This window comes from Ovis canadensis, chromosome 2, assembly GCF_042477335.2.
Source record: "Ovis canadensis isolate MfBH-ARS-UI-01 breed Bighorn chromosome 2, ARS-UI_OviCan_v2, whole genome shotgun sequence".
Lineage (NCBI taxonomy): Eukaryota > Metazoa > Chordata > Mammalia > Artiodactyla > Bovidae > Ovis > Ovis canadensis.
The window spans coordinates 88105414-88132334 of NC_091246.1; the positions used below are offsets into that span (position 1 = coordinate 88105414).

Sequence of the window (26921 nt, forward strand, 5' to 3'; positions counted from 1 at the left end):
CCCCATAGGCGGCTGCCCACCAGGCTCCCCCATCCCTGGGATTCTCCAGGCAAGGACACTGGAGTGGGTTGCCATTTCCTTCTCCAATGCATGAAAGTGAAAAGTGAAAGTGAAGTCTCTCAGTCGTGTCCGACTCTTAGCAACCCCATGGACTGCAACCTACCAGGCTCCTCCGTCCATGGGATTTTCCAGGCAAGAGTACTGGAGTGGGGTGCCATAAGGCACACCGCCCATAGTGGTGTGCTGTGTTTTTTCGGCCACGAGGTGGCAGCAATTCTCCCACCTGCCCACGCACGTACAACTTTGCGACCTTAAGCTCAGTTTAAATAGGAGAACAGAACACCCGAGTCCTGTGTTCCCCTTCCAATTCCTCCTTCGGGTGGTTTGTACTGGGTCTCATTAATAGAGCGGTTTTTCAAAGCTTTTCCGGCAGCGACGCTCGAGAGCGCGGGTTCTCGCGAGATCGCCACCGGAAGTGGGTGGCTGCGGAGGCTCAGAGACCCCTCTCCCCGGAAGCCGGTCGTTTCTTCGGAGCTGCTGCAGCGGTCCGCCCTGTGGCGCTCTCCCCACGGAAAGAGCTCACCGGACGCGGCCCTTCCCAGCGCCGAGCTCGCCCTTTCGGCTTCCCCAGCTGTACAGAGGCGCGGCCCAGCCGGCTGAGCCCCCGAAATCCCCGGCTCCTCCCTCCCTCCGTCTGCGCTGCAGTTAGGCCGCGCCCAGAGGCCCAGTCCGCGGCAGCTCCGGCGGGTGATGCCAAATACAGCCATGAAGAAAAAGGTGCTGTTAATGGGGAAGAGCGGGTCGGGGAAGACCAGCATGAGGTCGATTATCTTTGCCAATTACATCGCTCGCGACACCCGGCGCCTGGGTGCCACCATTGATGTGGAGCACTCCCACGTCCGATTCCTGGGCAACCTAGTGCTGAATCTGTGGGACTGTGGCGGTCAGGATACCTTCATGGAAAATTACTTCACCAGCCAGCGAGACAACATCTTCCGTAATGTCGAGGTCCTGATTTATGTGTTCGACGTGGAGAGCCGCGAACTGGAAAAGGACATGCATTATTACCAGTCGTGTCTGGAGGCCATCCTCCAGAACTCTCCTGATGCCAAAATCTTCTGCTTGGTGCACAAGATGGATCTGGTTCAGGAAGATCAGCGTGACCTGATTTTTAAAGAGCGAGAGGAAGACCTGAGGCGTTTGTCTCGCCCGCTGGAGTGTGCTTGTTTTCGAACATCCATCTGGGATGAAACGCTCTACAAAGCCTGGTCCAGTATTGTCTATCAACTGATTCCCAATGTCCAGCAGCTGGAGATGAATCTCAGGAATTTTGCCCAGATTATTGAGGCCGATGAAGTTCTGCTGTTCGAGAGAGCCACGTTCTTGGTCATCTCCCATTACCAGTGCAAAGAGCAGCGCGATGTCCACCGATTCGAGAAGATCAGCAACATAATTAAGCAGTTCAAGCTGAGCTGCAGTAAATTGGCCGCTTCTTTCCAGAGCATGGAAGTTAGGAATTCTAACTTCGCTGCTTTCATCGACATCTTCACATCAAACACGTACGTGATGGTGGTTATGTCGGATCCGTCGATCCCTTCTGCGGCTACTCTGATCAACATTCGCAATGCCAGGAAACACTTTGAGAAGCTGGAGAGAGTGGATGGTCCCAAGCACAGCCTCCTTATGCGTTGAATATTGCCAAAATGCGCTCTCTGAAAATGCTCAATTGCCTTTCCCCCCACCTTTTTTTTTCCAATATTCATAATGTCGTGTGCTTATAAGTGGGCTTTGAAATGTGTGCTGCTTATCATTTTCATCTCTTTCTTCCCTTCTCCCCAGTCTTTTGGACGCTATTTACTCAGTTATCCAGTAGAGCTTTAAAGATGGCCTTTCCGAAAAGTTGGTATGGGGTAACACTAAAGTAGGTGGTGGTGTATGTGTGTATGTGTGTTCTGATTACCTGGTTATAGTAGATATACACATCAAAGCCTTTACAATATCTTCTGTATTCCTTACAAGGTTGCAAAGATGGAATGTTATTTTATCAGTAAGGTATTAAAATACGTTTATAATTTCTTCCTGGCTTCAATCATGAATAAACATTTGCTGTTAGCAGTTTAAAATATGGTCTTATTTGAAATAATTTGAAGGTGGTTAATATTAAAGCTATAGATTCTGACTGCCCACAGGTATTGCTTAACTGGTAAATTTGATTGTGTGATCTTGGCTCCCCCATCACCTTAAGGAGGTTACTTAGCAACTGCAGCAGTGTGGTTAAGAGAATGGTCTCTGGAGCTAGATCACCTGAGCTGAGTTAGTATTTGAGCACTAGTATTCTAGTACTTTCACTATCTCCACGAACTGAGCAAAGCACTTAATTTTACTGTTTGTTCCCTCATTTGTAAAATGTGGATAAGAATAGCACTACTTCATTGGATTAAAACAATATGGAAAGCATTTAGAGTAGGGCCTGGCACATACTAATGTGTCAGTTGTCAATACTGCCTACTAAGCCATTCTCACCCCACCCCCTCCCCGCCACTGTGAAATTACTGGATGTGAAGCCTAGCAAAATAGGAGCTACCCACTAAATCCCAGGTATTCTTACAGACTTAATGTGCATTTTCGTATCTAACCTTCATAATTTGTAAGGCAGATTACTTTTATCTCTGTTAACAGATGAGAAAACTGCCATGACCTTATTAAGGTCATACAGCTGCAACTTAAGCAGTGAAATTGCAGATCCTCGCCCCTTGCGTGCCACTACTTCCTCCACTGACAGAAAAGTTAATCATAAAAATCCTAGCTTTTTAGCTATACATTAGTCCTTCATATAATTTCCCAAATTTCATAGAATGTGTAAACTGAAGCCTAGTAAGTTAAGTGACTTCTCTTAAAGAATAGTGTTTCGCCTTGGGCAACATCACTTTCCCATCTGTATTTATCTGGAAATTGAATAATTTTCAATCCGATTCTTAGATTACATACTTTCAGGAAAGAATTCTAAGGTTCCTGTTTTGAGTTGGCAATGTGATATAGTGAAATAAAAAAGACCTAAAATGCTGTTTCAGCTGCCTCATACATTGTTTTAAATGAATAGAGACAAAATACCTCTCATTTTACAAATGAGGCATTATCTCTGTATGATACAGACGTAATATAAGTAATAGGGAATTTCCAAACCTTTATAAAATTATTTAACATTTATTAAATCCTTTATAACAGCAACTGTGGATAACAAGGTCCCTACCTATGAAGAGCAAGAAACTATTCAGACACATTATTAAACTAATAGTATAGATGTACTTTAAAAAATCATTTTAAATTCCACATTTAATAATCTAGAGCTAGGTGGTATAATAATGTTTACTCAAGACTATAGTATGTAAAACATTTACAAATAGTCCCATGGAGGACTTACAGATATTTTAAATTTAGGATGTGGCTTTGACATTGACAGTGCATAAGGAGAAAGGTATATCAATTATATATTGGCAACTTAATGTGAAAGAGAATTTTACTTTAGCAAATACTTTTACATTAAGGAAAATGTCCTTAAACATATTTCATTTTAGTATACTTAGGGGAAAAAATAGTGATTCCTTTTATATAGTTCTCAAGGATTAAGTAAAATTTACTCCAAAGCTCATGGTTACGAAAGACATGGTAAAGAATGGTTTCAAAATACTTTTGTTTTCAATTAAATTCCCCAAAATTGATTTTCTTTAACATGATATAGTCTTTATTCCACTTGATAACAGTTTTCATGTTGAGCAATGTTTGTCCTCTTTAAGCATTTAAAACAATTAGGACACACAGGCAATATTCTTGCCTGGAGAATCCTGTGGATGGAGGAGCCTGATGGGCTGCTGTCCATGGAGTCGCACAGAGTTGGACACGACTGAGGTGACTGCATGCATGTGTGCACTGGAGAAGGAAATGGCAACCCACTCCAGTGTTCTTGCCTGGAGAATCCCAGGGACGGAAGAGCCTGGTGGGGTGCTGTCTATGGGGTCACACACAGTTGGACACGACTGAAGTGACTTAGCAGCAGGCATTATCTAAAGTTTCATACTAATACAGAAGTCAGTTTATACACCTTCATCTTATGAATAGTGAATAAAATTACATTCTTGTAATGAGAAAAAGTACTTTTACAGCAATAAAGTAGCCCTCCCTCTTTACCATTACTTTAATTCCATCATACAGAAGGCAAAGGAAACAATTCCAATACTTCAGTATCGGCTAAGAAAGTATGTATGGACACACCCCCCACACACATCTACATAGGTATATGTGCATTTAATCAATACAACTGGAGAAATCACAACCATGAAAAAATATGATAAAAGCAATAAATGAAAAATACTAAGTGAACAAAAATTAGCATAAGCTATAGGGGATTTTAGAGAAGGGAAAGGACCATGGATAAGGAAAGAGACTTCAAGGTGAATGTGAGATTTGTTCTGAACCTTAAAGGACAAAGGGCTTCCCTGGTGGCTCAGCTGGTAAAGAATCCACCTGCAATGTGGGAGACCTGGGTTCAATCCCTGGGTTGCGAAGATTCCCTGGAGAAGGAAACAGCTACCCACTTCAGTATACTGGCCTGGAGAAAAAGAGTCAGACAAGACTAGGTGACTTTCACTTTCTAAAGGACAAATATAATTGTGATAAGCTGGGAGATGAAACTAGGATGTTACAGCTTCAAAACTGTGAAGATTTTAAAGACATGCTGACCAAAGCACTTTAGTTAAAAAAAAAAAAAAGGGTAGACCATAGTGGAAGGGGGAATAGATTAATCTATGGAGGGAACCTTGTATGCCTTTAAATTTGAACTCAATTCTAGAATTACCATTTTAAACAAAATGGTATGATCAAAGCAGTCCCTTAAGGACAAAAGGCATGTATGCAGGCAATAACAGACAAGGAAGAGACTGAAAGCAGTAAGTCATAATCAAAATGGTTTACAAGTGACAGATTTAATACACTTTTGTTTATACAACTAGCATACAAAGGACAGGGAAGAATGCCAAAAACTCTCAGCCTATCCCAGGTATGACTCATTTAACAATGTGGTTTTTGTAAATCCATTAATATCTAGAGAGATTTTGATCTTCGGATTCTCAGCAATTTAGGGCCTATACTTACTGGTAAGCTTCAGCTTCCTTTCTGTTCAGTTCAGTTCTGTCACGCAGTCATGTCCGACCCTTTGCAACCTCATAGACAGCATGCAGCACGCCAGGCTTCCCTGTCCATCATCAGCTCCTGGAGCCAACTCAAAGTCATATTCATTGAGTTGGTGATGCCATCCAACCACCTCATCCTGTCATCCCCTTCTCCCACCTTCAATCTTTCCCAGCCTCAGGATCTGTTCCAATGAGTCAGCTCTTCACATCAGGTGGTCAAAGTATTAGAGTTTCAGCTTTAGCATCAGTCCTTCCAATGAATATTCAGGACTGATCTTTTAGGATGGACTGGCTGGATCTCCTTGCAGTCCAAGGGACTCTCAAGAGTCTTCTCCAACACCACAGTTCAAAAGCACCAATTCTTCGGCGGTCAGCTTTCTTCACAGTCCAACTCTCACATCCATACATGACTACTGAAAAACCATAGCTTTCACTAGACAGAGCTTTGTTGGCAAAGTAATGTCTCTGCTTTTTAATATGCTATCTAGGTTGGTCGTACTTTTCTTTCAAGGAGCAAGCATCTTTTAATTTCATGGCTGCAGTCACCATCTGCAGTGATTTTGGAGCCAAAAAAAAATAAAGTCGGTCATTGTTTCCATTGTTTCCCCATCTATTTGCCAGGAAGTGATGGGACCAGATGCCATGATCTTAGTTTTCTGAATGTTGAGTTTTAAGCCAACTTTTTCACTCTCCTCTTTTACTTTCATCAAGAGGCTCTTTAGTTCTTCACTTTCTGCCAAACAGCTTCCTTATCAAACAGCTAAGATATATAAAGCAGTATGGTGTGAATAGTGTACCTAGCTTCTTTAAGATACCCCAGGACTAAAGGTGAATCTATATCCCCTGGCACTGACTCTCAAGTTTCTTATTGAGCCTAACAATTACCAGGGAAGCATATTTAAAAGTGGAAATTTCTAATCCTCAGGTTAGACCTACAGAATCCACATTTTTTAAGATGTATCCCAGGTAATTTCTTGAGTCCTTCTTAGACAAGTGATTTAAAGAAGGTCCCTAGCTTTGGTATCATTATCTATAAAATAGGTACAATATCACTATCTTACAAAGGTTTAAGAATTAAATGATATAATTTGTATTATTAAGTATCTAATACCTATTATTAAGTATCTGGGCTTCCCAGATGGTGCTAGTGGTAAAGAACCCACCTGCCAATGCAGGAGACGTGAGAGACTCGGGTTCAATCCCTGGGTGGGGAAGATCCCCTGGAGGAGGGAATGGCAATCCACTCCAGCATTCTTGCCTGGAAAATCCCATGGACAGAGGAGCCTGGTGGGCTACAGTCCATAGGGTCACCAGAAGTCGGATATGACTGAAGCAACTTAACATGCACACATATTAAGTATTTAGGAATGGCCCTGGCAATTTGTAGATGCTAGTATGATAGCTGCACCCTCTCCTTAACATGTTAATTTTGAGCTTACCAGTACTGGGTTTCTTAAGACTAGAGAACAGTTTCCTTGTAGACCTGCAGAGTCCTTATTTGTTCTATTAACTAATAAAAGAATATGCCACCTGAGGAGAAGCTTTTCTCTTCCACTTTCTTTTCCACTGCTAATAGAGTAATTTCTATGTGTTTTTCTTCTGTCTTTTCTCACACACATACACACACATGCCTGGCCTTCAAACTTGGATCAAACAAGCAACACAAAAGAAAATAAGCCAAAATTAGTCATGAAAGATGAACTATTAAGCCCATCTACTTCCAGAACTCTCTCCTTCAACTTTTCTCCTCTTCTAGCCAGTTTCTTGGCAAATGGACAAAGCTGTGATGGTTAAGAGCTGGCATTAAACACAGGGGTGCTGTAGGTGCTATAACCCTTCCAGCATGTACTTAACCTCCTGGTTCACAGAGGGTAATGGAGATGGCTGGATGGCATCACTGACTCGATGGACCTGAGTCTGAGTGAACTCCAGGAGTTGGTGATGAACAGAGAGGCCTGGTGTGCTGCGATTCATGGGGTCGCAAAGAGTCGGACACAACTGAGCAACTGAACTGAACTGAATGGCATGTATTCACCTGAATGCTAAAGACAAGCCTTTCTCTTGGCTGCGAGGCCTGACTAAATCAGGCAGGAAACTGTACAAGAGACCTCACCTCTGACTCCCATTTAGAGTCTAGAAAGCCCACTCCTGCAGCCATATATCCTACACCTTTGGCCTTTTAGTTCTGAGAGGTCTTGTTGGTTTATTACAGAAGGAAAATAGGGTCAAACCCTAGCTTCATCACTGACTTAGCTATGTAACAACGAACAAGTTATTTAACCCCAAATTCAGTATTTTCAAGTTAATTTGAAGCTGTTCTATAGGCAGTTGGGGAACTAATGGTTTTTGAGGAGGAAAGTAACAATACAAATTAGCTCCCCCCAAAATAGTGCCCCTCCAAAAAACATACAGACTAATTTTTTATTTTTTTCTGTTAAAATAAAAAACTAGAGTTAAATTCTCAAAGTCTAAATTAGACTAAACATAAAACTGCTATACAACCCACTGAATGGATTTATAGTTATTGTCCCTCAAAAATATCTAGTCATCTTCCACTTTTTTCTTTTTTCTAAATTCATTCTACCCTACTCTTCACTATCATCACAGGCACTGTATTCTATCAAACATCATTTTTCAGGACCAACCTACTTGAATAATTATTAAGCCTCTTTAGAGCTTTCCCAAATTTAAACTTTGTCATTTGGACTGTACATTTACTCTCCTCACTTAATAGAAGTTATTTCCCTAAAAAGAAAAATCAGTATATCTAATAGCTATTAAGTAAACCACTTGATAAAATTACATCAAAACTACTCATTTTTATGTTAATTAACTGAATTAGGACATAATAAATTAGCCTACTAGTTTGTCATTTACTTCATGCTTGCAATATTACTCTGGCTTCCTGGGTAGTTCAAATGATAAAAAATCTCAAGATTAGTCAAGAAACCAAAATGGCTTCACATTATTTGATATTTGCTTTCCAATACTTCACAGTTCAACCCCCTATCCATACAAAGCAAGAAAATCCAAACATACTCTCCTTACCTAAAAACAGTAGAAAAGGCTAACAGGCATTATTTAAGACTTTTTTAGACCTTGAAAAACAGTTACACTTCCCATGTGTATTTAAACTGCAAATTAGTTTTTATTTTGTGACACTGCTTCAACTTAAGTGCATCATAGTTAAACTGACTGGGCTACTGCTTCATCTTGTCGAGTCAGATGGAGATACTTTTGCATCAAGGCTCTTACTCAAGATTTCCTCTTCTGCAAAATTGATTTTAAAAAGAGAAAAAAAGGATAAACATTATAAACAAAAAGTATGTCAAATTCCACGTAATAGCAAACTTTAGTCTTTAGAAAAAGTTCACAGGCAAATACATAACTGTGATAAAATTACCATTATTCTCACTGACATACCTCTTTGCCAGAGGTACATCTCTCCTAGAATACTTTTTAACACACCAAGTATTTAATTATGGGCAAATCAGAATGATTTATAATCTGTATTACCAGATGTATATCTGTTCTAGCATGCTTTAAAGAGCAGTTTTTGTTTTGTTGAAGTACAGGTGATTTACAATATTGTATTAGATTTAGGTGGACAAAGTGATTTATATATTTCTTACTACCTATATTATATTGATTTTATATTTTTATAACATATTATACATATTTCATACTATATTACATATTTTTCCATTATTTTCCATTATAGGTTATTGTAAGATTGAATACAGTTCCAAGAGCAATTGTTTTTAACTCTTTATGATCAGCCAAACTTATCTGCCATCCAGCTTCAATAATTATTAATACTAATTGTTACAAGTTGAACTGTGTCCCTTCCAAAATAAGTTCTAACTTCTGTACCTCATGTTGAAGTACATGTTCTGTACCTGATGTTGAAGTTCTAACCCCTGTACCTCAGAATATGGCTTTATTTGGAAATAGGGTCACTGCAGACATATTCAGTTAAGAGTAGGATGGGAGCACAATGGGCTGTTAGTCTACACGATGAGTATCCTTATAAGAAGGTACATAGAACGCAGGGGAGAATGCCATGTACAAGTGGAGGCGGAGATGAACGACACTGCCACAAGCTAAAGAACACCTGGGAGCATCAGAAGCTAGAAAAGTCAAGTATCATTCTCTGTGATTTCAGAGGGAACATGGTCATGCCAACACCATGAGCCTGAGTACTACCCTGCAAAACTTGTTTCCTCCAGAGACAAAAAAACTTCTGTTGTCTTAAGCCACCAAGTTTGTGGTACTTTGTTATGGCAGCCCTAGGAAAGTAGTACACTGACCCATCTTGTTACCACACCCCCATCAAATTACCTCAAAGCAAATCATAGATACTGTAAGTTTTGAGATATTTCTCATCATGTTTAGAACCATCTTCCATTAGTGAAGATTCTGACAAGATCTATTTTCAGTAGTTTGTATTACAAAAGCGACAGGTTCCAGGATTTTGGCTTTGTTTTCCACCCCTGTCCCATACCAGTTGTAAGCCATATACATCATCTCATCACAAGAGATTCTGAAAGTACCCATAAAAATGATGGGTTTACTTTTCTCATCCTGACTGAAGGAATAAGGAATATATTCTGTCACATTAACAAGATTGCGTAATGTTCACTGAATACTATTTTTACGAGAAGCTGAAAGAAGACTTTCAGCAGGTCAATATGCCACATCTAGTTAAATCTTACCTGTTAAATCAGGTAGAAGTTCTCCAAGGTTACATGGTATTGTGGTCTTCAATCTTTCTTCCACTGGAGAAAACTTAATTAGTGGTGAAAGAGACCGTTTTCTTTCACCAAGGGACATGCGTGAAGATGGTTTTGTACAGTCAATGTTCAAATCATGAATGCCCAAAAAATTAAGCATATCATCAGTCTGCATCTTTTGGGGAGTAAGGCTCAATTCTGGTTTGTGTCTTTCAAGTATTTCAGGATTAGAGAGGTAAATTTCTTCCCTTCGCTCAGACGGAGATTTCTTCAGCGCCTCATATCCACTGCAAGTAGCCTGTAAATTGAAGTCTGATTCTGGAGTAGTCTGTTTTTCTCCCACAACATCTGTGAAAACGCCACTGTGCATAGGACTATTTGGTTCCAGTTTAAAAGTGGCCTCTGTACTACTGGGGCTAATAAGACTTATGTGACCAACTTCTGGAAGAGTTTCATGTAATATGCCAAAATCACCATCTTTAAAACTAGAACTAATTCCACTTGATACCTGAAAACAGTTCCATAATGTACTGTTATACATGGAAAAGTCTTCGTAAGAAGCTTTTGACTGGTCTGATATTTTAATATTATCTTCTTCACTGCTACCTAACACATTTCTTCTATTGCCTACAGCAGGGGAAAATGTCTCTATTTGGCTAGTTTCTAAAAGTTTGTTCTGTAAAGTTGTACAGTCCAAATCTTGCATACAAATTATGTCCTTATTTAACAAATCTGATGGATTTTGTGTTGCTGGTTCACCTATGCAAGTGGTCACCACGGGTTTCTGAGGCACACACTTGAGGCAATCTGAAACAACTTTCTCTTCAGGCAGATGAGAATGACTAGAATCGGACACAGTGGCTGCTGACAAGAAACTGGCCATGCTAAACTCTTTTTGATTATGCACCACAGGTAAGGATTCTGGCAATTCTTCTCTATGTTCAGTATCCACTTGAATTGGTTCTGTACTTCCATTATCTTCTATATCAACAGCTTTTCTCCATGAGCTCCGAATTTCACTTACTAATTAGATGAAGAGGGAAATAACACAAGTTGCTAATAAATTCCCAAACAGAACATGCATTTAAACATTTCATTTCTAGTGCTCAAGATAAAGCTGCTGACTCAGTATATGTTCATAGGTATGCCAGCTGAATGACAAGGCTCCACAATATACCAAAGCCCAACAACATCAAAGAAACCCATCGCCAAACAATCACACAATAAAGAGAAGCTGTTCCTGAAATACGCATATACTTTCACACAGCACATACAAATTACATGTGTTTAAAAGATATTTTCTTGTCCATCCAGGCCGGGGTTCAGCAAACTTTTTCTATAAAGGGCCAAATAGTAATACATCAGGTTTTGCACACCATCTTGTCTGTGGCAACTGTTCAGTTCTGTCACTGTTGTGTGTGTGAAAGCAGCCATAAAAGATATGCTGAGAAATGAACAAAGAAAGAAAGAAAGTGAAGTCGCTCAGTCGTGTCCGACTCTTTGCAACCCCATGGACTGTAGCCTACCAGGCTCCTCTGTCCATGGGATTCTCCAGGCAAGAATACTGGAGTGGGTTGCCATTTCCTTCTCCAGGGGATCTTCCCAACCCAGGGATCAAACCTGGGTCTCCTGCATTGCAAGCAGATGCTTTAACCTCTGAGCCACCAGGGAAGCCCGACAAATGAATAAGGTTGTGTTCAAAACAACTTTATTTATAAAAACATACAGTGGGCCGATGTGGTTCTCAAGATGTAGTTTGCCAAACACCAACCTATACAGTGGCTAGGTTCAACCTGAACTGAATCCATTTAACTTTCAATATGTCATTTCTAGTAGTATAATGGAAATTACACTTACTCACTCATCCAGGATGATGTGCCTACATGAGGACAAGAATATCAGAACTTTGCCTACACGATACTGGAGAGTCTGACTAGCTTGGGAGCAATAGATGAGATCTCTGTACACAAAGTTTTTGGCTGATGCTGCTGGTTGTTGACTAGAAGAATATAGCCTCCATACTCTGTAAGTGGGCTTCCCAGGTGGCTCAGTGGTAAAGAATCTGCCTGCCAATGCAGGAGACATGGGTTTGATCCCCGGTTAAGGAGATCCCCTGGAGAAGGAAATGGCAACCTACTACAGTATCCTTGCTTGGGAGATCCCATGGACAGAGGAGCCTAGCAGGCAACAGTCCATGGGGTAACACAAAAGAGTCAGACAACACTTAGCAACTAAACAACAACTCTATAAATGTTAATCACAAATCAGATGTGGAGGCAGAGGATTTTTTTTTTAAGTAATCAACTAAAATATTTTCCAGGAAAAAGCCAAGTAAAACAACAAAAATAAAACTGTATAGTTATCAGGGCAAAATAATACTGCTCAAGGACTGCCATATAAGTGACAGTGCTCACAGTATTTCAATAAAAGTCCCCCACATCAAAACAAATATAGCCAATGCCACTAAACTGAAAGACACAGAAAACAACTTTAAAGTGAATTTCAGAAGATCTGTCAGACCATGGTTCTAACAGTAGTATGTCTAAGAAAGAAAAGTGACCAAAAGCATTATTAACTTACTCAAGTTTTCTGGAGTTCGGGGAATTTGACTCCTTGTTAAGAACGGGTTAGAAATTAGAGAGTCAATTAGTTCTTCCAATTTTACTTCTTTTCCTTCAGAGAGCTGTGGTGAATTAGATAAAACTGCCCCCGCAACCTAAAACAGAAAAGAAAAAGTAAATCAAAAATATAAAGTCCACTGGTAGACTACAACAAAAGCCATAATGACAGCAACATGCTCAAAAATAAGCTCAGCAATGTAGCTCCCAGACACTTCACACAGACTATATAAGCACAGTCCTGTAAAGTGAACTCAAACCCCAAACCCATTTCCTCCCTGCTTATCTTAAATGAATATCCTGTTACATAGAGAAAAAGATAAATCTTTATACCTGCAAAGATTTAGACACAGATAGTTCTGACTGCAGTGATCTGAGCTATCTGCCACACTTAATGAGCTTCACAATTCCATATCTGCTAAAATGACCAGTTCTAGGACTTCCCTGATGGCTCAGACAGTAAAAGCATCTGCCTACAATGTGAGAGACCCAGGTTCGATCCCTGGGTTGGGAAGATCCTCTGGAGAAGGAAATGGCAGCCCACTCCAGTATTCTTGCCTGGAAAATCCCATGGACAGAGGAGCCTGGCAGGCTGCAGTCCATGGGGTCGCAGAGAGTCAGACACGACTGAGCGACTTCACAAAAAAAAAAAAAGCATACATGGTTCTTCTTAAAGTCCACTGAACAGTGGCACCTCTATTAATAGAGTACATTATGGTGACAACATACTTCTTTCTCAGTAACCTCACCATCAGACATAAATTAATGAACAAAACATAGGAATATATTTTTAAAATAGAGAAATGTGTACAATATGAAAATAGCACTCTATACTAAATTTTAATAAAACCAGAAAACAAAAATAAGCAAGTTAAAATCTCTGTGCCCTGAGATTCCTAAAAAAGAAACTGCCTACAACCATAATCAACTGACTCCAGTTCACCCTCCTCCATGAAAAGAGATGGCTTCTTAGAATTCTAACACTAAATATTCCTTGTCATAAACACCACTCTTGTTGTTGTTTAGTCACTAAGTCGTGTCTGATTCATTTGCAACACCACGGACTGTATGCAACCCCACCAGGCTCCTCTATCCATGGGATTTCCCGAGCAAGAATACTGGAGTGGGTTGTCATTTTCTTCTTCAGAGGATCTTCCCAATCCAGAGATTGAACCCGAGTCTCCTGCATCAGCAGGCAGATTCTTTACCACTGAGACACCAGGGAAGCCCTGTCATAAACACTATTAGAATTAATTTCACTTTTCAGAGCTTTATGAGATGTTAGGACTCTCCTCTTCCCTCCCTTCTCATACCACTGCTACTATCAATTCTTTTAGCCAAAAAACGTGCCTTTCCTCCCATATCAGGAAAGAAAAAAAGAATGACTAACCATCTTTTCTTTAGTACAGAGTCAATCAGCTAATACAGAGAAACAACAAAATTTTAGAGATTTAAAAATACTTAGAGACCATGAAACAATGAATGAATCAATATGCACTAAACCAAAATTTTCTTTCAGTTGCTCAGGAACGTAAAACAGCTGATATACTGTCCCGCTGTTTATCCAAATTCAAACAATGGGAACTATGTAATAAAAATAACATTAAAGAATAGCCTAGCCATTTAATTTATGTAAAGTGAGTTCTAATACTCAGCATTAGTAGTATTATATGGTCACTTATCAGTGAAAAGTAGAAAAGTATTAAGGAACAGAGCTGGTTAAGAAAACCAAGATCATAAACAATCACGCATTTTCACTTCTGAAATATTTAAAAAGCAGGACAAAACTTTCACTTAGTGATAATACATATTGTATAGCCTTTGTTCTAAAATTCAAAAACAGAGGAAGCTCAGCTAAGGAACAGATAAGAGTATTTTAATAAAGTATAATCATTGGGTATTATCTATCTAACAATTTATATAATGATTAATTCAAAACATATTATACATGTATTATTTTTACACTCTTGGATAGTTATAGAATGGTACATGGGTTCTAAACTATGGATGTAATCTTAACTAAGTTTACTTCATTATATCTTTCCTACTTTAGGGGAGGACAAACTTTGCTTTTGTCACATAACAATCTGTGACCTCCTTTCCAAAAATACCCCTAGTTAATCAATAATTAACTATACTTCACTTACAACCCCAATACCATCGAGAAAATAACATATCAGTATACTTATTACAATCTTTTTCTAACCTCTTCTACCAGATGATCTTGCTCTTTCTGGAATGGATTGCTTTTTTTAGCTGGCAGAGACCCTCCACATGCACTACTATCTGTATTCTTTGCAATATTTGATGATGAAGAGTCTTCCACTTTAAATTCTGGTGTTTTCTTAGGAACTGTTTCATTTTCCTCTCTAAGAGTTATCAACTTCGTGTCCTGAAAAAGACAGATGTGTAATGTTAAAAACTTAATAATGGTACCTGATCTTTATTAGAGGTTCTAGAGTTATCATGAACCTATAAAAAGTTGTTAACATTACTATAAAAACTATGTTCACTGACGCAATTTTAAAATTCCAATATTTCCATTTAGAAGTAGTAAAAAATGTATAAATAGGAATGGTACATAACGTTCACAAACAGGGAAGTGTGAAAACAGAAATTTAATTTGAGATATAAACAAAAGTAAAGAATACTTTATCATAAATAACTATGGTCAGAATTAATTTTAAATTGTTTTAAAACGTACCTTTTCAAGTAATGTAACAATGTCTCCACCTAATGGTGGAACCGGCTGTAACAGGAAAGAAGCAGGGCTAAAAGGAAAAATATTATTAAATCCAAGTTATGAATAAGAAACAATTCCATTCACTTGATATATCTGAATATTCTAAAGAAACTGTCTGCCCCGTATCTGTCCGTTACGATTTCTCTCAATTCGTCCCGGTCATCAAAAGGCAGTGTATTATTCTAGGGAGGCATAGTGACAATTAGAGCAGTACTTCAGCCCAATTTGTGTATCAGCCTCCCAAATTTGAACACTTTCCTTACCCACTATGTATTTTAAGTCAACAGCATTTTTTACACAGGTTAGATGACTTGATGAACACTCAGAAACTTGAGTACAGGGTAAAAACAAATTCAGTTAACTAGAATCACATTATTGACAGAAGATCCCATGGAAAAGGAAACGGCAACCCACTCCAGTACTCTTGCCTGGAAAATTCCATGGACTGAGCAGCCTGACAGGCTACAGTGCATGGGGTTGCAGAGTCCAACAAGTGACTTCACTTTCACTTTCTTTCAGGCTTCAGATAACAGAAGCATTGTAGCAGAAACTGTAAGCTTCTTTGGATATTTCAGGTCCAAAAGCAATTTCTCTTATGCTGAATTTTCTATGGCAAATATATTATAGCAAAGTCATAAAACTTTAATTTGTGACATTCTACACTTGTGCGCATGCTAAGTTGCTTCAGTTGGATCCAACTCTTTGTGATCCCGAGCCCACCAGGCTCGGGATTCTCCAGGCAAGAATACTGGAGTGGGTTGCCATGCCCTCCTCCAGGGGATCTTACAACCCAGGGATCGAACCAGCATCTCTTATGTCTCCTGCATTGGCAGGTGAGTTCTTTACCACCGACCACTTAGGAAGTCCTATTCTACACGTTTTGACTTGTCTCAGGTCAGAGAAGGAAACAGCAACCCACTCCTGTATTCTTGCCTGGAGAATCACATGGACAGAGGAACCTGACAGGTCACGGCCTACAGGGCTGCAAAGAGTCCGACACAACTGAAGCGACTAAGCACGCAAGCACGCATTCTACACATAGTGTTCCTTAATCTCTTAGATTCTCTTGCCCCTTTTGGTAAACATGAAAACCTTATGCATCTTTTTACTATAATTACAAAAGAGGGTATTAAATATTTTTTAAGCCTTCAAAGTAATGATAACTTTAATCATTTATCTTCATCTTGAAAGTGCTTTCAAATTCAATCATGGATTGGGTCTGCCCACTGACCAAAAGCTTTACAGGTAAAGTGAAAGGTAGGATTACCACTTTCAACATCAAGCATGCCAATTTTTTCCTTTCTGTTCACAGAAAAGTACAAAACTAACAGCTTTGCAAATATTTCACATAATAGCAAATATTCCTTTCAAACTTTTTCAAATGTGCCCTTCTTGAAATCTACCTTTCAAACATAATTCAAAAATCACTGAAGCCTCAACTTTGTCTTGACAGGATATGATCTAGATATCTAGAGCAAAAGATGAGTAATTACTATCTAGTGTGACTTCATCCAAATTCTTCACCAAACTTAACAAGAAAATGATCAGAAAGCCCTTTAAAGCAGGGCCAGCAAGTTATGGACAAACACCGCTAAGATGCCACCAAAAGACTGGTGAGCTCCTTGAAGACAAAGACTATATCTTACCAAAGGCTATTCCCAAGTCCTAACAGTGCCTGACACTTGGTAGTACCACACATATTTGTAACTGATAAATGGATAAATTGATTAATGGATAGATTGATCAATGAATAAATGCCACTTGAAGATGAGGTTCTATAGATGCCACCAAATTTTTCTATTTGAATCATTCTTGCAGAGTCTCATAAGAGAGAAAAATGAAACCACATTCTATACCTCTTCTCTCTCATTTCTCAAGTGGCAACGTGCTGTTAGTCTTGCTAATATTCAATTCAACTTTAAATTGAATTGAGCCCTGGCTCAGTCTTTACTCTCTACCCACTTGCCATGCCAAAACCGAAGCCCAAGAAATCCAGATAAAAAGGGTACTGATCCCATAGTGGAAATTTACCTTAAAAGCACTTCCAAAAGAAAAAATACATGCTTTTTATAGTAAAATTTTAAGGAAAACCGAAAGTCTAAAAATAAATGAAATATTACAAAGCATTTTAAGTGGTTATATAATGTTAAACACATACACAAACTTAAAAAATGCATTTATGCTATGATAATGTTGGGAAATTTTGTATTTTAGAATACAAGACTATATTCATGCTTTGATTAGAACTAAAATTATAAGTAAAGTCTAAAAAGAACTTGGGAAAGAATCTGAAAAGTGATTTGTTAGAAATTTTAGCCAGTTTTTTGAATTTTTCATTTGTTGTTGTTGTTACAATATGTCTACAATTAACAGAGAAATAATTAAAGAAGAAGGAAATAATAAAATGAGATTAGAATTCAATTTCTAAGTCTAAGGATGTTTATTTGGAATGCATGCAATATCACACTGCCCTATCTTTGAAGTGCAATAAAGGAGAAACTCTAGAGTTTAAAGGTCTAGAAGAACTGCATCACCACCACTAGAAATATCATGGAAACCTCCTTTCCAGAAACCATTGCAAAGAAAGGTACTACCCACAGTGTGCAGCAAAGGCATCACCAATTATTGAATTCTGATTGTAGGTATAGTGAAGCCTCCATCACTCTGATCAAAACCAAGCCTGGAGATTTATGGAGAAGACTCTTTATATTTTAGTACTTGTGAAAAGTCAAACAACACACTTACTCTAAAAACTACATTCATTTCACGTTTTTTAACTGAATAGTTTAACCATTTTCACATATGCATTTCCCAATTAACTATAGTGACACTGATATAAGATGATGCCTCTATAAATATTTAGTGTAACAGCTGTACTGTATGCCCCAAAAGGGGTATTTCTTTAAGTGCAATCTACCCGCATTACACATGAAACATTTTATTACAAAATACCTTTTTTAATAAACAATTCTGAGAAGAAATTTTACTTCTACATCTCAGTAATTCAACTCTTCACCTCTCTTCTATTCTTCTATTAAGCAGTAATAAACTTTCATTTCCTATTAAGCATTTATCCTTCATCACCAAAAGCCTTCCTCTACCTTCTTTTAATATCCCAACCTATAAGTAAAATTAAGTATCCCAAGACAGTTAAAAGCTCCAGGAGCTTGAAAGAGGATAAAGGAGGAACTGAAAATTATTTAAAACAACTTTTTCCTATTTTAAGAGAATTCTATTTGAATTAAATTTTTAAGGACTAAGTGTCTGGCTCCTGTAGAATTCTGATAGTACGTCTTAGTACAAAATTCTACCTCAAGAAAGAATCTTAAGGTTCATGTTGTTCAAAAATAAAATCAGATTTGTGAATTACTCTACTAACTCCATTAATCTTTAGCCCAGCAAGAGACGTTAACCAAAATAAATTTGTTCCCTCAAGAAAAGACATGAAAAAAATAACTGAGACTGGGAGCACCAACTATTTCCCTCTAAGAGGCATGCTTTAGGAACAACTGTGATAAGAGGGTAAAATTAGCAAGCCCAATAACTTCAGTTTCTTTTATACCAGGTCTTCACTGAATATTTCATTACATTTCTTTTAGGTATTTAGAAAATCAACATCACATCCATAGCTAAAAACAAAAGTAAAATTCTTTCACAAGTAGTCTCGACCTTCTATGAACAGAAAATTACTGCAGAGGAAACTGCCAATAGCATAATTTCACATTTAAGTTTTAACTCTGGTTATGGTGTTTTTTGAACTGTGGTGTTGGAGACAACTTTTGAGAGTCCCTTGGATGGCAAGGAGATCAAACCAGTCAATCCTAAAGGAAATCAGTCCTGAATATTCACTGGAAGGACTGATGCTGAAGCTGAAACTCCAGTACTTTGGCTATCTCATGCGAAGAACTGAAAAAACCCTGATGCTGGGAAAGACTGAAGGCAGGAGGAGAAGGGGACGACAGAGGATGGGATGGCTGGATGGCATCACCGAGTCGATGGACACAAGTTTGAGCAAGTTCTGGGAGTTGGTGATGGACAAGGAAACCTGGCGTGCTGCAGTCCACAGGGTCGCAAAGAGTCAGACACAACTGAACTGAACTGATGGTGTTTTAAATTATCATAACTTACTAAGAGCATACAAAATGCAGGAGGCCTGAAGTCACTTAAAATTTAGAATCTTATTTTTAGAATTATTCTAAGTATTTTGTTTCCGTACCTGTGCCTCATTAAAATGCGGAACGTGAACTAAAAGACACCTATTTAAATTGAATGGTAATCAAAAAAACAACAAAAAAGGAATCTGTTTAGGATGTCTGTGTTTGACTGCTAGTTACTAATGTTTATTAAAGGAGAAACATATACACATTTAGAGACTTTTGCTTTTATAATCTGACGTCAGTTTATTTAAGGGCCAAAATAGAATAGTACAGAAAAAAAGGCAATAAATAAAATAAGACTACTACTAGTTAGTTACAATAAACTAACTAGGTTCAGCTTAATCATGCTAAACTTGGGGATTTGATTGAATCAGAAGTCTTCCCCCCCCAAAAAAATTTTAAGCATAGAACTCTTTCTATCAAATGGCATATAAAACCCCAATATACAATATAGATAAAAGTAAGCTGCTCAGGTTGAAGTGGCAAAGGATGGAACAGCCACAGACTAAGTCTGACTCATCCACAGCATCGGAGGGAGCTGCAGAACACAGACTGAAAACCACCATCTAGGTAATTTCAGAAGTCCCTAAACACTTGGATTTAGTCAGCAGTCAACAAATGACTTCAAAGTTCACAGACACAGAAATGCGAAAATTCCCAAATTTGTATTAGATAATTTTCATATATATCTTTCTCTTTAAAAATTAGGTAATCCCCATGAGTTTTGACATTTAGATAAGAATATAAGAGGAAAAAATGACCATGCATCAGAAATGTTGAATCTTTCCAGAAAAAGGGGATCCACAGTGGGAAAACACCATCTGATTAAGAGAAGAAAGTTATAAGCTATCCCATACTAGAGAAGCTTGAAAACTGGCTGAAGATGGAACTAAAATTAATGAAGAGGAAAAATAATCAATACGAAAATCAAATCTGTTTTACCTGTTGGCTGGATCAGATTTAGTTTCCAGTATATCACTTGCTCTTCTGCAATTATTTTCCTGGATATGTTGCTTAGGTGTAACTAAAGGAATAGAAAAATTAATTACTCTTTAATTATGCTTGTACATTCTAATATTTAGAGCTCTCTTGAAGTTCTAAACAGAAGAAAATAAAAAAATTAAATAAATGCTAATAGGAAAAGATAATTATTCAATTATTAACTATAAAGTAATACACATGACAGTGATGGAGAATATGTACAACAGGCTCTTCTAAAAAGATAGCTCACACAAAGTTTCCCCAAAAGGGACAATCCACAATTTTCTAGTATTATATATAGCCATGTTTCGTGTTTAAGTACACAGACAATGCACTTACCAAATAAACCAGCCAAAAAGTTATAGTACTTAGCATAGTTTAACCCAGCATCTACAACATCAACTGCTATGTATTTATTCTTCAACATACCATTTAATAACTATGTCACTGCAGTACTAACAATGGGGAAAAAAAATTTTTAATGGATACTTGCCTTCAAGAAATCAGTATAGGAGAGACTATTGATAAGAAAAGCATTATGACATATTATTATAGTATTATAATACAAGCACACACAGAATGCAAGAAGGCAGAAAGGCACCTGGTCCAGAGCAGGGAACATGAAGAAGCCATGAAAGTACTAGGAGAATAAGGTGCATGTTTGGTGTGCCAAGGCATAGCATATATCTAGTGGAGAAGCATGACAGGAAATAAAATTGAAGGAAGTCATGGCTGTATGTGAAAGGATTAGATATTCCAGGAGATCCTCTTCTTTCAACATGTTTGATTCTGAAAGATCATTTATACATGTCCAGGGTGTTACTATATAAGAAACCAATGTGTATTGTAAAGTTTTCTTTTAATTCATCATAATGCCACCTTTCAACAATTTCAATGTCCTAAGCTTTTGAACCTACTAATGATGATGTAGTTTCTGTTATTTATAAACCATTCCAGGGCTTCCCTGGTGGTTCAGAGGTTAAGAATCTGCCTTCCAATGCAGGGGACTTTGGTTTGATCCCTGGTCCAGGAAGATCCCACATGTCGTGAGGTAACTAAGCCTGTGTGCCACAACTACTACGCCCACCCTCTAGAGCCCATGAGCCACAACTACTGAGACAATGTGCTGCAGCCACTGAAACCCACGTGCCCTATGGCCTGTGCTCCACGACAAAGAGTAGCCCCTGCTCACTCCAATTGGAGAAAGCCAACAGAGCAACAAAGACCAAATGCAGCCATAAATAAATAAATAGATAGATAGAAAACTCTTTTAAAAAATAAATAAATGGAAGTCTTAAAAGCAACCAGAGATCAAAAATTACCTACAAATGAATGACAATTAGACTGACAGCAAATGTTTCAAAAAGAAGGCAGAAAGTAATGATGGCATATTATCAAAGTCTCAAGGAAAAATTAGTCTTGATCTTGAATCTTATAACCAATCTATCATTCAAAAGTAAAGACATTTCTCCAAAGAAGACATACAGATAGTCAATAGACACACGAAAATATGCTCAACATTACTAATTATTAGAGAAATGCAAAACAACACCACAATATCAACCTCACACTGGTTAGAATGGCTACCATAAAAAATCTACAAATAATAAATGCTGGAGAGGATGTGGACACAAAGGAACCCTCCTACACAGAGGAATGTAAACTGGTGCAGCAACTATAGAAAACATATGGAGATGCCTTACAAATCTAAAAGCAAAACTACCATTTGATCCAGCAACTCCACTCCTGGATATATATGCAGAAAAAACAAAAACTCTAATTTGAAAAAACACATGCACCTCAATGTTCATAGAAGCACTATTTATAATAGTTAAGACATAGAAGCAAACCAAGTGCCCATCAACAGATTACTGGCTTAAATGCATGCGTGTGTGTGTGTGTGTGTGTGTATCTGTGTATGTATCTGTGTGTGTGTATATATATATATATATATATATATATATATATATATATATAATGGATATTTCAGGCTTCCCCAGTGGCTCAGCAGTAAAGAATCTGCCTGCAATGCAAGAGCTGCAGGAGACTCAGGTTCATACCCTGGGGGGGGGAAGATCCCCTGGAGGAGGGCATGGCAACCAACTCCAGTATTCTTGCCTGGATAATCCCATGGACAGGGGAGCCTGGCAGGCTACAGTCCATAGCATCACAAAGAGTCAGGCACAACTGAAGCAACATAGCACACATGTAGACATAATGGATATTTATATGAATATTTCTCAGCCATAAAAGAGTAAAACATTGCCATTTGCACAACATGGATGGACCTAAAGAATATTAGGTTTATTGAAACTAGTCAGAGAAAGACAAATACTATATGGTTCACTTATCTGTGATTTCTAAAAAGTAATGGAAATTTTGTCTAACTCAGTGAAACTATGAGCCATGCCGTGTGGGGTGTGGGGCCACCCAAGACAGATGGCTCATGGTGGAGAGTTCTGACAAAACGTGGTCCACTGGAGAAGAGAATGCAAATCACTTCAGTATTCTTGCCTTGAGAACCCCATGTACAGTATGAAAAGGCAAAAAGATACGACACTGAAGGATGAACCCTCCAGGTCAGTAGGCGCCCACAGAAGAGTAGAGAATAACACCAGAAAGAATGAAGAGACAGAGCCAAAGCAAAAACAACACCCAGTTGTGGATGTGACTGGTGGTGGAAGAAAAGTCCAATGCTGTAAAAAACAATATTGCATAGGAACCTGGAACGTTAGGTCCATGAATCAAGGTAAATTAGAAGTGGTCAAATAGAAGATAGCAAGAGTAAACATCAATATTTTAGAAATCAGAAAACTAAAATGGACTGGAATGGGCGAATTTAACTTAGATGACCATTTTATCTACTACTGTGGGCAAGAATCCCTTAGAAAAAATGGAGTAGCCATCATAGTCAAATAATAGTGTCCAAAATACAGTCTTTGGGTGCACTCTCAAAAACCACAGAATGATCTCTGTTTATTTCCAAGGCAAACCATTCATTGTCACATTAATCCAAGTCTATGCCCCAACCAGAAATGCTGAAGAAGCTGAAACTGAACAGTTCTATGAAAACCTACAAGACCTTCTAAAACTAACACCCAAAACAGATGTCCTTTTCATTATAGGGACTGGAATGCAAAATTAGTAAGTCAAGAGATACCTGGAGTAACAGGCAAATTTGGCCTTAGAGTACAAAATGAAGCAGGTCAAAGGCTAACAGAGATTTGCCAAGAGAATGCACTAGTCACAGCAAACACCCTCTTCCAACAACACAAGAGACAACTCTACACATGGACATCACCAGATGGTCAATAACGAAATCAGATTCATTATATTCTTTGCAGCCGAAGATGGAGAAACTCTATACAATCAGCAAAAACAAGACTAGGAGCTGATTGTGGCTCATATCATGAGCTCCTTATTGCCAAATTCAGACTGAAATTGAACAAAGTAGGGAAAACCACTAGACCATTCAGGTATGACATAAATCAAATCCCTTACGATTATACAGTGGAAATGACAAATAGATTCAAGGGATTAGATCTGATAGACAGAGTATCTGAAGAACTAAGGATAGAGGTTTGTGACGTTGTACAGGAGGCAGCGATCAAGACCATTCCCAAGAAAAAGAAATGCAAAAAGGGAAAATGATTGCCTGAAGAGGCCTTACAAATAGCTGAGAAAAGAAGAGAAGCTAAAGGCAAAGGAGAAAAATAAAGATATACCCATCTGAATGCAGAGTTCTAAAGAATAGCAAGGATAGATAAGAAAGTCTTCCTCAGCAATCAATGCAAAGAAATAGAGGAAAACAATAGAATGGGAAAGACTAGACATTTCGTCAAGAAAATCAGAGATACCAAAGGAACATTTCATGCAAAGATGGGCTCAATAAAGGACAGAAATGGTGCGGACCTAACAGAAGCAGAAGATATGAAGAGGTGCCAAGAATACACAGAATTGTACAAAAAAGATCTTCATGACCCAGATAACCACAATAGTGTGATCACTCACCTAAAGCCAGACATCCTGGAATGTGAAGTCAAGTGGGCCTTAGGAAGCAACACTATGAACAAAGCTAGTGGAGGTGATGGAATTCCAGTTGAGCTATTTCAAATCCTGAAAGATGATGATGCTGTTAAAGTGCTGCACTCAATATGCCAGCAAAGTTGGTAAACTCAGCAGTGGCCACAGGACTGGAAAAGGTCAGTTTTCATTCCAATCCCAAAGAAAGGCAATGTCAAAGAATGCTCAAACTACCACATAATTGCTTTCCTCTCACACACTAGCAAAGTAAGGCTCAAAATTGTCCAAGCCAGGCCTCAACAGTATGTGAACCGTGAACTTTCAGATGTTCAAGCTGGACTTAGAAAAGGCAGAGGAACCAGAAATTAAATTGCCAACATCCGCTGGATCATGGAAAAAGCAAGAGAGTTCCAAAAAAACGTCTATTTCTGCTTTATTGACTACACCAAAGCCTTTGACTGTGTGGACCACAACAAACTGTAGAAAATTCTTTAAAGAGATGGGAATACCAAACCACCTGACCTGCCTCCTGAGAAATCTGTATGCAGTTCAAGAAGCAACAGTTAGAACAGGACATGAAACAACGGACTGGTTCAAAATTGGGAAAGAAGTACGTCAAGGCTGTATATTTTCACCCTCCTTATTTAATTTATATGCAGAGTACATCACGTGAAATGTTGGTGTGGATGAAACACAAGCTGGAATCAAGATTGCTGGGAAAAATATCAATAATCTCAGATAGGCAGATGACACCACCCTTACGGCAGAAAGCGAAGAACTAAAGAGCCTCTTGATGAAAGTGAAAGAGAAGAGTGAAAAAGCTGGCTTAACATTCAACATTCAAAAAACAAAGATCATGGCATCCAGTCCCATCACTGCATGGCAAATAGGTAGGGAAACAATGGAAACAGTGACAGACTTTATTTTCTTGGGTTCCAAAATCTCTGCAGATGGTAACTATAGCCATGAAATTAAAAGACACTTGTTCCTTGTAAGAAAAGCTATGACCCTGCTAGACAGGATATTAAAAAGCAGAGACATTACTTTGCCAAAAAAGGTCTGTCTAGTCAAAGCTATGGTTTTTCCAGTAGTCAAGTATGGATGTGAGAGCTGGACCATAAAGAAAGCTAAGTGCCAAAGAACATTATTTTGAACTATGGTGCTGGAGAAGACTCTTGAGAGTCCCTTGGACTGCAAGGAGATTAAACCATCAATTCTAAAGGAAATGTGTCCTGAATATTCATTGGAAGGACTGATGCTGAAGCTGAAGCTCCAATACTCTGGCCACCTGATGCAAAGACCCGACTCACTGGAAAAGACCCTGATGCTGGGAAAGATTGAAGGCAGGAGGAGAAGGGGACAACAGAGGATGAGATGGTTGGATGGCATCACAGACTCAATGGACATGAGTCTGAGCAAGCTCTGGGAGTTGATGATGGACAGGGAAGCCTGGCATGCTGTAGTTCATTGGGTCGCAAAAAGCTGGACATTACTGGGCAACTTTCACTCAAACTAAGTATGCCAAGAGTAAAAAGGTCCTTTCCAAGCTGAAGTGAGAATATAATGCCAACCAGATATGTCAACAACTATCAAAGTAATTGTCATCATAAATAATGCTCTGAATCTGAAAGTCTTCATTCATCAAACTATGCAGTCTTTTCCGTCTACACTTCTGCTGGCTCTTATCCTTGACCCGTGCTCTCTGGTCTATGATGTTTCCCAATTAGTGTCCTCCTCACATACACCTGACTCTCAAACAAATCACCTATGCTAGTTGTGGTTGTCCTTTTCTTCCTAAGTCCTGTGCTGACTGCTGCCATGATCGAATACCTGCCTGAACTCTACTGTGACCTACTCCTCACTGGCTACATATTTCAACATTTTTTATTCACTTATTCCTCTACCTATCTACCTTACATTTACTGAACCCAATAACAATTTCTTGTACACAAGCAGCAGACAACTGGGGAGACTAAGTATGAAATGGCTATTAGATATTGCAGAGAAATTAACTTTGAGGTGTGACAATGGTATGATATTTGAGGAAACTGGATGAGATATTATAGAACTATTATTAATTATAAATATATAATTCATGGCAATTAAACAGGAAAAAGTCCTTATTTTCATGAGAGTGCATGCTGAAACACTTAAGAGTAAAGTGTTAACATTTCAAATGGTTTAGCAAAGAAAAATACACATTTAAAGCAAAAATCTCAACTGCAGAAACAGGCAATGGTTAGGTATTCTTCTTTCATGTTAAAAAAATGTGGGTTTCTACACAAAAACTTATAAATGAATATTAACAGCAGCATTACTCATAGTAGCCAAATGGTGGAAACAATACAAAGATTAATGCAGTAAAAAACTGTGCAAGTAAAGAGAGGAGACACAATAAGCTTATTATATGGTGTAGGGCAAATTCACAGAGACTGGAAGTATGTTAGTCATTGTCACGGTCGGGGAGAGGGGGAAATGAG

The 26921-nt window shown here is 38.5% G+C and overlaps 2 protein-coding genes and 1 non-coding gene across 3 annotated transcripts in view; 1 reads left to right on the plus strand and 2 right to left on the minus strand.

Moving 5' to 3' along the window:
- Positions 1-295: 295 nt before the first annotated feature.
- Positions 296-2123, plus strand: RRAGA (Ras related GTP binding A). Its single transcript, XM_069576639.1, has one exon. It carries the CDS (start codon positions 751-753, stop codon positions 1690-1692), a length of 942 nt encoding a protein of 313 aa, XP_069432740.1. The 5' UTR covers positions 296-750; the 3' UTR covers positions 1693-2123.
- Positions 2124-8310: 6187 nt separating this feature from the next.
- The window catches only part of HAUS6 (HAUS augmin like complex subunit 6), a 38934-nt gene continuing 20323 nt past the window's right edge, over positions 8311-26921 (minus strand). Inside the window, exons 12-17 of the mRNA XM_069576638.1 lie at positions 20380-20461; positions 15242-15308; positions 14744-14929; positions 12500-12635; positions 9902-10942; positions 8311-8456 (exon numbers count right to left, since the gene is read on the minus strand). Coding sequence (XP_069432739.1) covers positions 8395-8456; positions 9902-10942; positions 12500-12635; positions 14744-14929; positions 15242-15308; positions 20380-20461 — 1574 coding nt within the window. The 3' untranslated portion in view covers positions 8311-8394. The remainder of the gene's footprint in view (positions 8457-9901; positions 10943-12499; positions 12636-14743; positions 14930-15241; positions 15309-20379; positions 20462-26921) is intronic.
- LOC138434889 (small Cajal body-specific RNA 8) lies at positions 15390-15523 on the minus strand. The gene has a single exon (XR_011254948.1). It is a non-coding gene; the product is annotated as a small Cajal body-specific RNA 8 (non-coding RNA).

Bases quoted from the DNA above. Each gene is read 5' to 3' on its own strand.
- RRAGA (XM_069576639.1), top strand. From the start codon at position 751: ATGCCAAATACAGCCATGAAGAAAAAGGTGCTGTTAATGGGGAAGAGC.